The sequence below is a fragment of the Kwoniella dendrophila genome, chromosome 1 (genome assembly GCF_036810415.1).
Source record: "Kwoniella dendrophila CBS 6074 chromosome 1, complete sequence".
Classification (NCBI taxonomy): Eukaryota; Fungi; Basidiomycota; class Tremellomycetes; order Tremellales; family Cryptococcaceae; genus Kwoniella; species Kwoniella dendrophila.
This window is the reverse complement of record NC_089476.1, coordinates 1,781,372-1,796,365: the sequence shown is the minus strand read 5'-3', so window position 1 is coordinate 1,796,365 and position 14,994 is coordinate 1,781,372. Positions and strand designations below refer to the sequence as shown.

Here is a 14,994-nt window from a genome sequence, read left to right as displayed (position 1 = left end):
GAAAGAATAGCTACGACTGCTGAGCTGTAAGTATTGCTTACTTCGTTCTATTTATTTTTGGACCAGTGTTTCAACTTGTTGACCATAATCCTGATGGACCTCCACTTTAGATGTCACCATGATATTCCGCCATGATTATAGCAAGATTGTACCAGCATAAACAGTTGGTGAAGAGCTTAAACCACACCAACATCTATGCAAGACATGTACGAGCTATCTCAAATGGTGGAAGTGGCAAAGCTCTCAAGAATAAACCCATAAGTACCAGTTTCAAGCTTACAGACCTTCCAAGAAAAGCACAAGATGCGACAGGCAAATCCCTACCCGCCTTGGAGAGTTGGAAAGATGATGTCGGATTGCGTACCTCCAATACACCTTTGGCTGACAGTGAGTATTGACTGTCATCTTGACGGACGTCTCCAATTGCACTCAACGTCTATATTGACTTCTCCTACCGCGAAGATGCTAGGTCACCTGTTTCAACAGATAGAGTCCTAACTCCCGACGCAGAACAAGCCGAAGTCGAGAAAGCTGTAAAAGCTGGAATTATCCCGAATTCACTTCTATCGAGAGAGGTGTATACCAATTGGCTTCGATTCCCTGACTGTGTCCTTTTGACCAGAGTGGGAAAATTTTACGAAGTACGTCCTATATCTGATATAACAGCTTACCCTTTGATCTTGATATGATAAATAGCTAAGACAGACTTCTGAGTATAGTCCTACTTCGAACCTGCTAAACAGCTATCTTCGATTCTCAACATCAAGCTCGCACAAAAATCCTACAGAGTATCGACCCAAGATCCCGAAGCCGATTTAAAAACTACTAAAGCAAAAGCAAGGCAGAAATCACAAGATACGACAATAGAACGTAAATTTCCTTTTGCTGGGTTTCCAGTTGCTGCTCTAGACAAGTACCTGAAAATATTAGTACAAGAACTTGGACATACTGTTGTTATTGTAGAAGAGTATGATGAAGAAGGTTCGATCGCTCATGTAGGTAAGAAAATCACTGCACCTACTGGACCTAAAGAACGTAAAGTCTATAGAGTAGTAACTCCTGGTACTATGATAGATGAGGGTTGGTTAGATGGAAATGAATCAAGATATTTACTCTCTATAGCTCTGGATAAAGACAGTGACAACATCAACGGAGAAAGGAATGCAAGTTTGTTCTTAGCATATACCGATCCGTCAACTGGTGAATTCTTCACGAAGCAAACGAGCATATCAAATATGGAAGGTGAATTAGCTAGAATAGCTCCTCGAGAAGTGGTTCTAGACAAATCGCTATGCCATGTATGGAAGGAGGATTCGGAAATTGGGACCGATCCTACACTTGGCCACCTTTTTAATCTACTCCAAGTACTAGGTGTTCATGTATCTTTCGCTGATCCAAATCAAGCACCACCGTTGTGGAACAATGACATAATGTCTTCGAATATCTCGACTAAATCTCAAACACCAGAAAACACAGCAATCACATTACTTCGTCATCACCTTCAATACGCTTTACGAGACTCTATGCCGGCTTTAACGCAGCCAAATCGTCAGTTATCGGAAGCTCAAATGCAAATCGATGCAGCAACCTTGCAAGCATTAGAAATCAGACATGCTCTACGTCCAGGTGGTTTAGTAGCTATAGGAGAAAGGCAAACGATCTCTCCAGTATCTTCTAGAGGGACACTACTTTCAGTCATATCAAAAACGGCTACTCAATCGGGTCATAGATTATTGATTAGAACATTGACTTCACCTTCAACTTCCTTGGATCAAATAAATTCTAGATTATCCTTGGTTCAAGCTCTGTACGATAGGGAAGATCTGCGGGAGGAATTGAGAGATACTCTAAGAGGAATAGAGGATGTTATGCGCATTGTGCAGAGATTTAGAGGTCAAAGAGGAAGTAATAGAGATATCTGGGACGTAGGAATTTGGATCAGAACAGTTGAGAGTATATTGTTCCGAGTCAAACAGGAAATATCATACGAAATACAAAACAATAAAGACGCAAAACAGACAGAAGGAATATTGAGATTACAGCAATTCATGAGTGAATTTAATCCACTTGAAGATTTAGCTCGAAAAATCGAAGAATCAATAGATGAAAATGCTGTCATGTGGAGTTCAACACCAGATGGAACTGAAGATGGAAGTGAAGAAGCTGGCGAAGCTATGTTAGCTGATGATAGTGAGAAATCCGAAAGTAGAGAAGCGAAAGAAACCAAAAAGGACAGAACCGAGAGGGAAAAACAGGAGAAAGAAGACAGACAATGGTGGATACTTCCCACGTAAGCTATGTGTGAAAGAACAACAAGTGAGATGGGCTGAAGGACTTGCTATCTTTGCACAGTTTCTCGAAAGAATTGCAAATCTTACATTGGGAACTCGCTTCTATGAGAATAGAACGAGACAAATTACAAGCAGGATTGGCGAAAAGATACGGTCAGTTTTTCGATCCCATTACCCCAATCTGATGTTCATATCACTCATCGTCTTTATCGCTTTATAGATACACCAGACCTCAAACTGCTCAAAGGCATAAGATATGGCTATCATATACAGATGAGTTCGAAAGAAGCGGTAAAAGTTGAGAAAGCCAGATCTTTAGAAAGAATAGGAGGAAACAGTGGAAAGACAGCGTATTTTGTACATGGGGTGAGTGCATGTTTACATGTTGAAGTTGTGTTCTGATGAAGCTGACACGAGGGGACACACTTCCTTTAGCCCTGGTCGGCGCTTGGTGCTCGAATGGAGATTGCTATCGAGACTCTATCTATCGCTCAAAGGCGTGCCGAGAGGGATCTACGAAATTTGGTGAGTATATTACAATCACGGTCTCTTCGTCTTTCGAACAAAAGGTATAGTCTGACTCTCTGGATAGATTGTCGAACAAGCCGAGAAAATACGGAAGAATGCAGAACTGATTGACGAAATGGACTTGACGATGTGTTTTGCTCAAAATGCGAGAGAAATGAGCTGGGTTCGTCCGGAACTAGATGGATCGTATGTCTCAACCTTCTTAAGAGTGATACTCGCGACTTGGTATTATCAAGTAGCTAATCGAAATGCCCCTCTTTAGAACGGAGATGGAGATCATTGCTGGTCGACATCCATCAATAGAATCGTCTTTACTTCAATCATCCAGGACATTTACACCGAACAATACAAAAATGACTTCTGACACTCATTTACATATTATAACTGGACCTAATCAAGGTGGTAAATCGACTTTATTACGTCAAACAGCCATTATATCAATTTTAGCACAAAGTGGATCTTTTGTTCCTGCTGAAAAAGCTAAAATCGGTATAGTAGATAAAGTTTTTAGTAGAATCGGTGCAAGAGATGATTTATGGAGAGATAGATCTACTTTTATGCTTGAAATGGTTGAGTGAGTTTCATCGTAGCCTCATGTTATTATGTCGTCGAATGGTTGCAAGCTGATATCATCATAATATAGAACCGCAGCAATACTTAAACATGCTACGAAGAGATCATTAGTAATTATGGATGAGATCGGTAGAGGTACTACGCTACAAGCTGGAATATCAATTGCTTATTCCACATTAGATTATATATTGAATAATATTGGTTGTAGAACTATGTTCGCTACTCATTATCACGAATTGGGTAGAATGTTGGGTTATGAAGATGATGATATTTCTATCTCAACTATCAAGAAACAAACAAAGTATGGGCAATTAAATAGGAGGAAAGGAGTGGAATATTGGTGTACTGATATTGATGAAGTTGTGAGTACTATTCACCTTTACCTTATCTCCAAAAAGGTAGATTTTGCGGAAGCTGAACAGACTCTTTTATAACGAACAACAGGATGATGCTTTCTCATACTCATACAAATTACAACCTGGTATCAATCATCACTCTCATGCTATTGTAAGTTCAGCTACTTGGTTCGCAATGATATATAAGATGTTGTAACAGGCACTGATGAAGATCGATATCTAATAGAAAGCGGCTCGGTTAGCAGGCATGCCTGATTCCTTCTTACAAACGGCTGAAAATACACTTAGACAAGTTCAGCAAACAGGTAAATTTGATCCTCCATCAATCTCTCAAGATGAAAAATAATGCGCAGAGAGGAGGATACTTAGGTCGCTATACGACACACAATACATATATATCTTACATATCAAATCTAGCATTACAGTGATAACTGCATATCCTTTCATATCAGTAGCATTTACATCTCATAACATTGCATAATTCGTAAAATTCGTTATATACACATTATTACCACGGCAAGGCATGCACCTTTACATCATAACATGTAACTTGACCAGTTCTTAGGAAGAGATCCAATTTGCTTCTACTTTGCAATTTCGTCACCTTTCTCATAACATATAGACCAATCTACATCTTCCTTTGCGAATTGTTGACTTTCAACAAAAGCGTCTAATTCACATAAACCGAAATCCAATAATCCTGAAAATTCACATGAAGGATGATTTCCAGATTCAATTTTGTCGCTATTCGATCAACACAACACGTTAGCTTCTGAATTCACGTTAAGTGAGTCTTCAATTGGTATATCCCTTCATTACTGACTTGATTAAAATCCTGATGTAATCCCTCTTTCCGTCCTTTCCTCTATCCGGTTTATCAGTGAATTCGTTTCCATTACCATCTCCAGCTTCTGGATCAGGCTCCCAGTTGCCCATTTTGCAAGATACTCTTTCAAACGCCATTCTAGCTCCGAAAGGTACGATTCTAGATAGTACATATGTACGTTTAGGTGGCACTGACGTAGTTGGCAATGGACGATGCTGCTGTGGACCGTTAGACATATATCAGCTACCGAGCAAAAAGTATCGACGTATAGATAACCAGCGTTGACTTACCGTTAAGAGGCCTAGAGCTGAGATTACCTCGAGCATTTCGTTGTCATGTCCGAAATCCTAAAACACAGGCAGACATCAACAACGCTTTCAAATCGCTCATAGATCTGGCCCCGTGCTACGCTAGTTCTACTCACCACGAAGAACAGTTTTCCTCCTTGTGGGAAAGTATTCTCATTCGAGTCCAAGGTGTAATTCGTAGTGGTATGATCAGTAACGTTGTAATCAGTCAACCGAGCCAATAGCTCATTGACGTAACCGGCCTGCAGGTAAAAATTATTGTCAGTTTACAAATATCACCGGCTAACCTAGATCACTCACTCCCATAGTAGGTCCATATCTCTACACGAACGCATTTTGTGTTGTCAGTATTTGGATCGATCTAACAACAGAAATGATAACGGCTTACACTTGTTTCACCAAGATCATACCATCTCTTTAGATCTTTAGCATGACCGAAAATCTCCCATTCCTCTTTACTAAATATACCACACCATTTGGACCAATTATTCCAATCTGTACCTTTACTTTGTGAATCATATCCACACATATCTGCTAAACAAACTAAATCATCCATTTCAAGAGCAGGTTGAGGTTTTAAAACAGTATTCAGCCTGTTGAGAGTAGGTTCAAGTAACGGTGATAGGTCCACGAACATGAGTTCGCTTGGTTTCGGTGAAAGGTTCTGGAAAGCGGGACAAGAATGGACTGAGAGGGTGTTATTGTATTCCTATGGTCATTGAGCAGGACTCAGCTTGGTTTCGTTGCTCTCGGTAACCGCGTAGCTAACGTACCTCCCCTTCTAGGATAACTACATCAACTTTGGGTAATTTGGATTTATCTTTTAAGCTAAATCTGCCCCCGTTGAATCCCTGGAAATGGTATTAGGAAGGGGAAATGTCAACTAAAGTACGTTAAAGATACAGCTGTAACACAAAATACTCACTTCAAGCCAATATCCAGAAGTTTCAACTACTCTACCACCGCCTGAAGATCTAGTAAAAATCCCTTCTGACTTACTCAAGAATCGTTTATATATTGACTTGATTTGTCTTCCAGATAACCAAGATCTAGTACATCAAGTCTCAGCTATCTGGGAGATAAATATCCACTGCTTAGCTAATTACTCACTGTTTTCTACCTTGATCCATTAATCCATCAAATTTCCAATCTTTCAACTTCAAGTCGGTTTTAGCCAAGAATGCAAATTCTGGATTCCTTCTTGGCATTCTCACTTGTCTATTCTCGATCTTGTTCAAGGCTGATAAAACACACTTCCCAGCTCCTTCGGTAGGATATCTAGCCGCATGTCGGTGAAGCTAAGAGATGATAGTCAGCTTGTAAATAGCTTGGAATCATGTTTGATTAGCTTACTATGGTTACTTGGGAGATTTCACACCCTTTTGGTAATCCTTTGTCCCCACCACCTGAACCCAAAGACTGAAAAGGCGCATATGGTCCTTGATTCCTCCACCAAGTCTGCTCTAAACCTCTATGTCCTTGTAAAGCTCTACATAGAGGTTGAGCGTAACAATGGCCATACGATGATACATCCCATGCAAGAAACCCAACGGACCCTAAAAGTACGAGAGTGAATATTATGGAGAAGATTGGGATCGGGGGCTTTTGATCTTTGCGTCGACGTTTGCTTGGTGAGGAAGAATGCTGAACTGATGCTATTATCGGTTTAAGTAAGGGCGTTCGGTCGGTTGTACGACCTGTACCGGAAGGAGCGTACATGACGAAATGCTTGTTGATATCGAATGCTCCCCGTAACGCCGTGTGTGGAGATTGCTACTATTAAGATCACAAGTCGATGAGCGAGACCAATAATATGTAAGATTAAGAAGAGCTAATAAGCAAGAAAGGATGGAAACGTTCGAAGACAGTATCTTTTGTGCTCTGACGTTTGTGAGAACAAGCATCATCCGCGTCCCATCCACTCATGCTCATAGCCTTATCACGTGTCCCATTTCAAGCTGGGGCCCCGAACAGCCAGACAACAGATATCCCACGGTGTATATAATACTGGATTCCCTTTCGGCTGTCGGTAAAACAGGCTTTATGGTGGTTGCAATTCCTGTAAGAGCCAAGCTACAAAATGATTTCATTTTTAGTCTTTGTTTGACCAGCAAGTTGTCAAGTCAATAGACAATGTAAGATACGTCGTGTTCTTCCTGATGGGATTCTAAGAATAGCGACTGTGCGCAACTAGCTTGACCAAGCTCGGCAATCTACCGTTTTAAGGAACGCTTTTTAGGGTATCTTATCGATATCCATCTGGTATCCACCCGACGTCAACTTTGTTGTCCTTCTGCTTACATCTACAATTCTCTACGCCATAAGATCGCTCTTTAGCGTTACCTTAGTCGTCATTTGTACCTCAATCACTCATGTTCCTGTGTATTTGCCCTTCCCGTACATAAAAGATCCATCTGAAACGGAACATCAAGTCCGAATCCAATTATCTGAATAACGGGGTCTCCTCGGCCCCGCTTGTCACGGTCCGGGGCAGCTGATGGATACCTTCAAGGGAGAAAAGATATATATACAGGCTGCAATAGCATTTCGCAGGAGAGGCCACTCTGACCCCCACAACTCAAGAGAAAAGCGTGCAGCTCAAGATGTTGAACAAAGCTTTTGTCCTGTCTACCTTGATAAATTCTGCTCTTTTGGTCAAAGCCGATGTACCAAGATATGCTCAAAAGATAGATCAACATTCTTTCGCTGTGCTGGACAACGTACCGACCGGCAAAGTTTTCAATGGTACCTCTGTAAGCGTCAACTTCCCTTATTCATCCCCAGTATGGAACAAGTTCCAAACTAACTAAATTTATAATTCATAGCATTTCATTCCACCTGGAATAACATCAGACTCACTCAAAGCGAAACCTTTCCATATCTATGATGATTCATTCTATGATATAATAGGTTCAGATCCCACTTTAACATTATTGGCTCAAACTGCTACAGATCCTATCTTCCATGAAGCTGTTGTATGGTAAGTTTATGACCATTAAACACAATCTCATCGTGGTTATGTTTGTCTTAAGCTCACTCATACCTTGTACTTTAGGCATCCTGAAACTAATTCAGTATACTTTGCTCAAAATGCTGGACCTGTTGCAGCCGGTACTGGGTTGAACAAATCAGCTATCGTTCAGAAGATTTACCTTGATGATGCAGACAAGATTGTCGCTCAAGGAAACGGTAGTGCTAATATCAGTATTACCACTGTGAATTCAGGTCAACAAGTCATCAACCCTAATGGTAAGTTTTGGAAGAGATCTGTTATACCTGCATGCTGACCTGAATATAATTTGATTAGGTGGAACAAATTTCCGTGGGAAGATTGTATATACAGCAGAAGGTCAAGGTGACAATATCCCAGCTGCACTATACATGATCGATCCAAATAATAACGATAATACAACTGGTAGGTTGACTCTACATCCCGTATTTCTGCTTTAATATACTTTACGGCTCTGTCTGACCTATGTCATATCGTGTTATAGTCATCTTGAACAACTTTTTTGGAAGACAATACGATTCACTCAACGATGTAGCTGTGAATCCAAGAAATCACGAACTTTACTTTACCGATGGACCATTTGGATGGGTACAAAACTTTAGACCTGATCCTGTTTTACCCACTCAAGTATACAGATTCAATTATGATACTGGAGCTGTTAGGGTTGTTGCTGATGGATTCCATATGACAAATGGTAGGTCATAGTACCGCTTTAATCTTTCAGTAGTTGGCCAAGGGACTAACAACCGTTATTTTCTCGCATTAGGAATTACATTTTCTCCAGATGGAATGTATGCTTATATCACTGATACCGGTTTAAGTTCTGTGAGTCAATTTGTTTATCGGCGTTAATTCTGGCAATCTAACATCCTTCAATCGGTGGTCCTCAGGGTTTCTGGGGTTACAACTACACTAATCCATCTACGATGTGAGTGTTTATGGTCTATGCAAGTAATCATATCTCATTCGATTTGGCCCAAACTGATACAATCTTTACCTGATCTTTTTAGCTACCGATACGATGTCAACGATGATGGTAATTTCGGTAACAGACAAGTGTTCGCCTATAATGAAATCAGAGTACCAGATGGTGGGTACCGCAAAGTTACTTTCAGTTTTATATGAGCTAATCCAGCTGACATGTTTGATGTAGGTATTCATTGTGATAAACAAGGAAATGTATATGTAGGAAATGGTGATGGTATAAATGTATATAAACCATCTGGGTTATTGATTGGTAAAATATATTTAGGCACAACATCAGCAAATTTCGCTTTTACAGGTAAAGGTAAAATGATTGTTTGTGCAGAAACTAAATTATGGTATGTTAATTGGAATGCTGAAGGTGCAGATATAACTTCAAGTGATTATTCTGGTTAAATCCACCTTTTCGAAGAGTATAAAAGGATGCGTCAGAAGTCAAAGATATAATAATAGTTCTATGATGTATTATAAAAGTATAATTGAAGTTGGGTTTAAATGCATACAGTAGCAATACAAATACAGTATACGGTATATGAAATGCAGGGTATATGATAAAGTGCAATTGTAAGCGTTGATTTAATTAGAGTTATCTATTCGACACAGGACCACCTTCCATTCTCCACACTTTTACTACACCACTGCGGTCACCACTTATTACACAACTACTAAAAGGGGTTTCGACTGTCCCCAATTTACATATAGCATCGTAGTGTGGACGTAAAGGTTGTCTTTCCCTTTCTCTCGTAGGCACGTTTGGTTGTCGATGCACATTAGGTAAAGTGTATATATGTGATGGACTAGAATTATTAGATTGTCTATATGCGGAGGATTAGCGTTGGGTGCTGTTTATGATGTAATATAAGCCCAAGGAAGGAAAGGGTCGACTCACTTAAAAGTCACATCCTTTTCTTTCGAAGATCCGCAGATGACGAAACCATCTGATACTTTGACTAAATCCCAATACCTAACAACTCTATCTTCTCCAGCAGTAACCATCCAGCCTGGATTCCCATTACCGCTTGATGAATTCCCTCCATCTTTCTGAGAACCAAGTTCCGGTACAGACATCAAAACACTTTCATCTGCTCTAGATATAGGTAAAGAAGACCAGTTCTGTCCAACACATATATCTAAAACAGTTTTAGGAGATGATGTCATTTCGTTGATAGAAGATGAATCATTGAAATCTTCAGCAGTGATGGTCTTCGACATACTACCCAAAACTGATTCTGCATGTTGAGCAAGTTTAGCTATATAGCTTGCTTTGTCGGTTGTAACATCTTCAGTGGTCTCTGTTGGTGGTTCAGGATTTTTACTATTGGGTCGTGAAGATCGTACTTGATAAATCTGCATCAATTTGGACGTTTCAATATCGTATACCTCAATCAGTGGACCCGTTTCGTCTTCTGTGCCGGTCGATACCGCTTTTCCATTTGATGTTGACTTTGCAGGTTTTATAGAAACCATAATCCATCTTCCTTTACCTCGAGAAGGGTGTAATCTTAGAGAAGTGATTTCACCTCCTGCTCTCCATGATTTGAGAGGAAGACCAAATCGTAGATCCCATAAAGTCAAGGTTCCAGAAGCGGTTCCGATGATGAGCCAGTGCGTTGATGGGCAGAAAGATGTTATGACGCCTAATTCCAAGGGGTGTTGATATCGTTTGGTGATTTCCATATTCCGGATGTCCAAGACCGCAATCATAGAGGTGGATGTTATCAGCAGTAGCGATGAATCTGTTGCTCATAATCAGCCGAGCACGTCGGGGTCGGTACTTACCTCGAAGGTGGGTCAAGAACCTCACATATCCTTCCCCTAATGTCCAGGACCGTATACATTCCACTCTACTATATTTCGTTGATCCACCAGAACTACCTACATGCACTCGAAGGACACGCACTTGCCCATCCTCGGTAGAAGCTGCGAGACAATGAGTGTTTTCGATCCTACACATGTCTGCTATAGGAGCATCCATATGGTAACTTAAACGCGGTTTAGTCGTTACACTTCTCTCTAGTCTAGCGGAATCCCAAATGTGTATATTTCTATCGTCTGAGGAAGTGGCAAAGAAAAGACTGTCGGGAGAAGTTATGATAGCAGTGATACTGCCTTCATGTTGCGTGAGATGAGCGATCATGGTGACACTTTGCGGAGTTGAAGATACATTTTTCACCCTAGGCGTTCGTTTTCTATGGCTTGCCACTATACGTGGACCAAAGTCTAGCAAAGGTTCTCGATAATTCTCGAGATCAACTTGTTCAAGGAAAGCTCTGACACCAGGATCATGACCTTCGTAAGAACTGCTATATGGTGCAGCCGATCGAGGGGTGGCTGGAGCGAAAATTCCGGTGGCTATTGGAGTCGCTCTTCCTGATAGTAGCTCCTCGTGAATGGAGGTAGTACCAATTGCAACATCGTGAGATGCCGCAACAGCAGGAGCAGCTTTCGATTCGACCTTTTTTCTGCCAGATCGTGACATAGCAGCGAGGTCGATTGATGAGGATAAACCTGATTCTGAAGGTGTAGCGTTTGATTCGGCGTTGGTGGGTAAAGCCGGTTCTGCAGTCACGTTATCAACTTTTATTAGGGGCTCTAACGTTGCCAGTCGCTTTCGCACTTCCTCTAGTGGATTATCGATAGGACCTTTGTTACTTTTACTTGCGAAAGAAGTACGTCGACTGATCGGAGAATCTGACAAGTGAGGTCGAAGGCGCTTCAAATCGGCTTTGGCGTCGACTCCGATAGTACGTGGGCTGATGAATATAGTCTGAGGTGTAACTCCCAGATCTGTCAATGAAACTGATTTGCCAGCTACCAGGTCTACTTCCGGATACGATGTATCTGTGCTTTCTCGGCTTCAAAGACATCAGCTCGAGTATAACGTCAGGAAACTTACGCCTTTGAAGCATGAGCCTGTTTTACGATAAAGTCTTTCATCAAATCGATCTTCCTCTCATCCTTTTCAGCGATACCTTTGTCTCGCAGTTGTTGCCTGGATGTACTGATCAGCGAAGCACCAGCAGCTGTTTAACCGTATGACTTACGATGACGGCGTTTGAGCCTGAGCTGTCTTTGTAAGATTGACTTTTGAACTTGCTTTCGGCTGAGGTGCATTCCAGTAACCTTTGGGGGTACTCTGTATAGCAGCAACTTTGGCGGCAACGAGAGTACTTCGGGATAACTGGGTTTAAGGGTCAGACAAGGTCGTATACCGTGGCGACTTACTGGTGGTAATAGTGCAGAGAGGAGACTTGTCTCATCCAGCTGTTGGATATCGGAATGCAACATAGATCGAATACTCGGATATAATATACTCCACACGTCTGTAGGAGGAAGATTGCGAGCAGCTGCAGCGATAAATCCGGCAGTCCCTGTATAAACTCTATCAGCTGAATTCCGGCTGTTCATGATACAGCTGAACATACCTTGCCTTATCCACAGATTGGGATGTACTAAGAACCCTTTCACAGCCATAAACACGTCCCACAGTCTCATCCTTGCTAATAATCCTAACGAAGTTAAGCTAGTCATGGAGCCTATTACTCTGGCTACAACAGCCTCTTCTGGATCTGTTGCCGGCGTCAGTATAACAATTATCATCGATGATCGCACTCACCAGCAAGAGATTGCAGCATTAACGGTAACACGTATTCCTCTATGGCCCGAACTCCAATAAAAGCGCCTACGCCAACAATTCCATCAAAGAAAGCCAATCTCAACATCCAATCTCTATCGTTCAGATAGGTCATTATATGACTGAGTACCGTTTCGTTCGACTTTTGACGACCAAAGAACAAGCATAAATCGGAGACTGAAGCAAGGATCGAGCGTTTGACCGGTGGGGCTGTATCCACTAATAAAGTAGTAGCTTGTTCTTCTACAACCGATTGTATTTCTTGGAGCATGACATCGTAATCAGGCTATGGACGTGATCAGTACTTGAGTTGTCGTATCGTCACAACTCACTTCGATCACTCCAGACGACTCTGGTCCAGAGCCTCGTAAACTTTTAGATGCCTGACTCATCTCCAACATGTTTACCGCGGCATCGGCCAATCTGACCAGACCTTTTGCATAGGTAGCTCTTACAAAAATGTCGTTATCAACTGAGAGGTGTCGCATTTGAGGTAAAAGGTATTCCGGTATAAAAGTAGCGTTCGGAGGTGTAATTGAATTTACTGACTCCACTACGATCACAAGAGTTCTACATGCTTCCGCCCGCACGATTGCTACGTCGTCTGAAAGAAGTTCTACAACGAATGGGATGATCCGGTCGACTTTATCTTCGTCGAATAAGTATGGAAGCAGGTTGAGAAAAAGCTGGAGACCATGAAGACGAGAAGAGGGCCATATGCAGTTTCGGATTGATGAGGTTATGATATTCAGTAGTAGAAGAGCGGGTCCGTCTAAGTATGTTCGGTCGGATGAGTTTCTGATTCTGAAATGAATGGACTCAAGCTCACCCTTAGATGGCCCCTTGTCAAGATGTATCACTATACTGTCCCATTCTTCCAGCATTCTATCTATCTTCTGCCCAGACAATCCCGAGGATTTCTGTAAAAAAGTGGTTTCCCCATCTGCTTGTATGCTTGTATCGGTCAAGGAAGACACATAGTCTGTAAGAAAGGTGTAGAAGTATTCCGGAAAGATGGTCTCTCGAAACGTTGACAGGATTCTGTCGAAGGAAGATCTAGAGGAAGGGTCAAGAGATAGCATTTGGTTGATCATGTCCTGTAAAATAAGATTGGTCAAGATGTTAAGTCAGATCAATTTACATGATATGGCAATGTCTAATGTGTGAAGGCTTGGGCAGGAACCTACTTTGACCGCATCATCTTCAATATTTTCCAGCAAACCATCTAAGCCGACTGAACCTTGTCTATAAGCGAATAATTCACTTAGGTTGAAAACTGTTCTACCATCTGTCCACATTTCAGCTAAAACACAACCAGCACTAAAGACATCCATTTCTTCTGTGACTTTTCCATCTCTTTTGCCCCACCCTTCAAATTCACCTCCACCTTCATTAGCTATATTTGTTATTGTTTTTTTCTTTTCTTCGGCTTGTTTGGAATCTGACGTGTAGAATCTTTCAGGTGCTAAATAACATGTTCTCCTTGATGATGTATCGAAGAAAAAAGAAAAATCTGATGGATCATCTAAAGGTAAATAAGTAGGTTTGAATGATGATGAAAAATCAGTTAATAATAATGTCAAATCTGTCGTTAGAAGTATATTCTCTGATTTTACATCTCCATGGGCGACCTATGTATGTCACAAGGTGGTTCTGATGTCAGCTAACACATAGTGACATATCCACATCTCGACAGCTAAACAGACCTTTCGTAATCGAGCGTCTCTTAAACAAGTCAAAAGCTGGAAGGCGATCCATTTCTTCTCTATACTAGCTAAGTAAGGCTGGGTACTATATAGGGAAGGTGTTCAGTCAGCTGTCTTAGTAGTAACACAGCTCTAGAACCAGCTGTACTTACCTGACCCTATCATACAAATTCGATCCTACCCATTGTCTAATCAAGTAGCCCGCTTTATCGGTTTCAACAAAAGCTTGATAAGTGTTAACGTTTGGTAGATCAGACAGGTTATCTCGTTCAGCTATCATTATGCTGCATTAGCTTGCAAAATTAGATCTTGACGCGAGCTCGGAAGCTGACTTACTTTTCAATCTACGCTGTATGACTCTTAAAGACATAGCAGGGTCGGGTTTGATGAAGATTTTAAGAACAATTGGTCCATACGCATGTCTAGCTAAGATTGTTTTGAGGAATCTTGAGGATGATAGACTGTTCACAAGTCAAGATTGTGATATCAGCTTATCTCATATTGGATATGGTTATTACAAGAGCTCACCTCTTGTCATACGAAATATCATTTCCTAACTCCGCAACATATGAATCTAGAGCCGTAGAGCTATACAAGGTATCGTGAGTTGTTAGCTTGAGTGGAAAACAGCCTTTGCATCAACTCACGCTCTAGCCATAGATGAGATATTTCCCATATTTGCTTACTCAGTATTGCAGCATGGATGATGTTAATCGAGAATCACGTTGTTCGGATTGAACAAAGGAAAGAGAAGAAATTGTTGTGAAATGAACATTAA

General features: G+C 41.2%; 4 protein-coding genes across 4 annotated transcripts; 2 read left to right on the top strand and 2 right to left on the bottom strand.

Moving 5' to 3' along the window:
* Nucleotides 1–131: 131 nt before the first annotated feature.
* Nucleotides 132–4,094, top strand: L201_000640 (uncharacterized protein; the record flags this gene model as incomplete). The annotated part of the gene is made up of 12 exons (XM_066216440.1): nucleotides 132–387; nucleotides 463–641; nucleotides 720–788; nucleotides 846–2,290; nucleotides 2,353–2,444; nucleotides 2,512–2,657; nucleotides 2,727–2,816; nucleotides 2,884–3,005; nucleotides 3,082–3,393; nucleotides 3,463–3,754; nucleotides 3,837–3,899; nucleotides 3,975–4,094. 12 exons carry the CDS (start codon nucleotides 132–134, stop codon nucleotides 4,092–4,094), a joined length of 3,186 nt encoding a protein of 1,061 aa, XP_066072537.1.
* A 238-nt stretch (nucleotides 4,095–4,332) lies between these two features.
* L201_000639 (uncharacterized protein) lies at nucleotides 4,333–6,601 on the bottom strand (the record flags this gene model as incomplete). Its single annotated transcript, XM_066216439.1, has 10 exons — nucleotides 4,333–4,492; nucleotides 4,572–4,792; nucleotides 4,865–4,921; nucleotides 4,999–5,124; nucleotides 5,183–5,203; nucleotides 5,271–5,591; nucleotides 5,656–5,733; nucleotides 5,808–5,931; nucleotides 5,993–6,180; nucleotides 6,236–6,601. 10 exons carry the CDS (start codon nucleotides 6,599–6,601, stop codon nucleotides 4,333–4,335), a joined length of 1,662 nt encoding a protein of 553 aa, XP_066072536.1.
* Nucleotides 6,602–7,485: 884 nt separating this feature from the next.
* Nucleotides 7,486–9,272, top strand: L201_000638 (uncharacterized protein; the record flags this gene model as incomplete). The annotated part of the gene is made up of 9 exons (XM_066216438.1): nucleotides 7,486–7,635; nucleotides 7,708–7,862; nucleotides 7,938–8,131; nucleotides 8,190–8,297; nucleotides 8,377–8,586; nucleotides 8,659–8,717; nucleotides 8,783–8,820; nucleotides 8,903–8,982; nucleotides 9,046–9,272. The coding sequence occupies 9 exons, from the start codon at nucleotides 7,486–7,488 to the stop codon at nucleotides 9,270–9,272; spliced, it is 1,221 nt and encodes a 406-aa protein (XP_066072535.1).
* A 190-nt stretch (nucleotides 9,273–9,462) lies between these two features.
* Nucleotides 9,463–14,892, bottom strand: L201_000637 (uncharacterized protein; the record flags this gene model as incomplete). The annotated part of the gene is made up of 16 exons (XM_066216437.1): nucleotides 9,463–9,691; nucleotides 9,766–10,612; nucleotides 10,656–11,629; nucleotides 11,773–11,868; nucleotides 11,921–12,057; nucleotides 12,102–12,247; nucleotides 12,302–12,445; nucleotides 12,493–12,796; nucleotides 12,843–13,282; nucleotides 13,340–13,607; nucleotides 13,698–14,141; nucleotides 14,217–14,301; nucleotides 14,369–14,489; nucleotides 14,553–14,677; nucleotides 14,745–14,804; nucleotides 14,864–14,892. The coding sequence occupies 16 exons, from the start codon at nucleotides 14,890–14,892 to the stop codon at nucleotides 9,463–9,465; spliced, it is 4,449 nt and encodes a 1,482-aa protein (XP_066072534.1).
* Nucleotides 14,893–14,994: the final 102 nt, after the last annotated feature.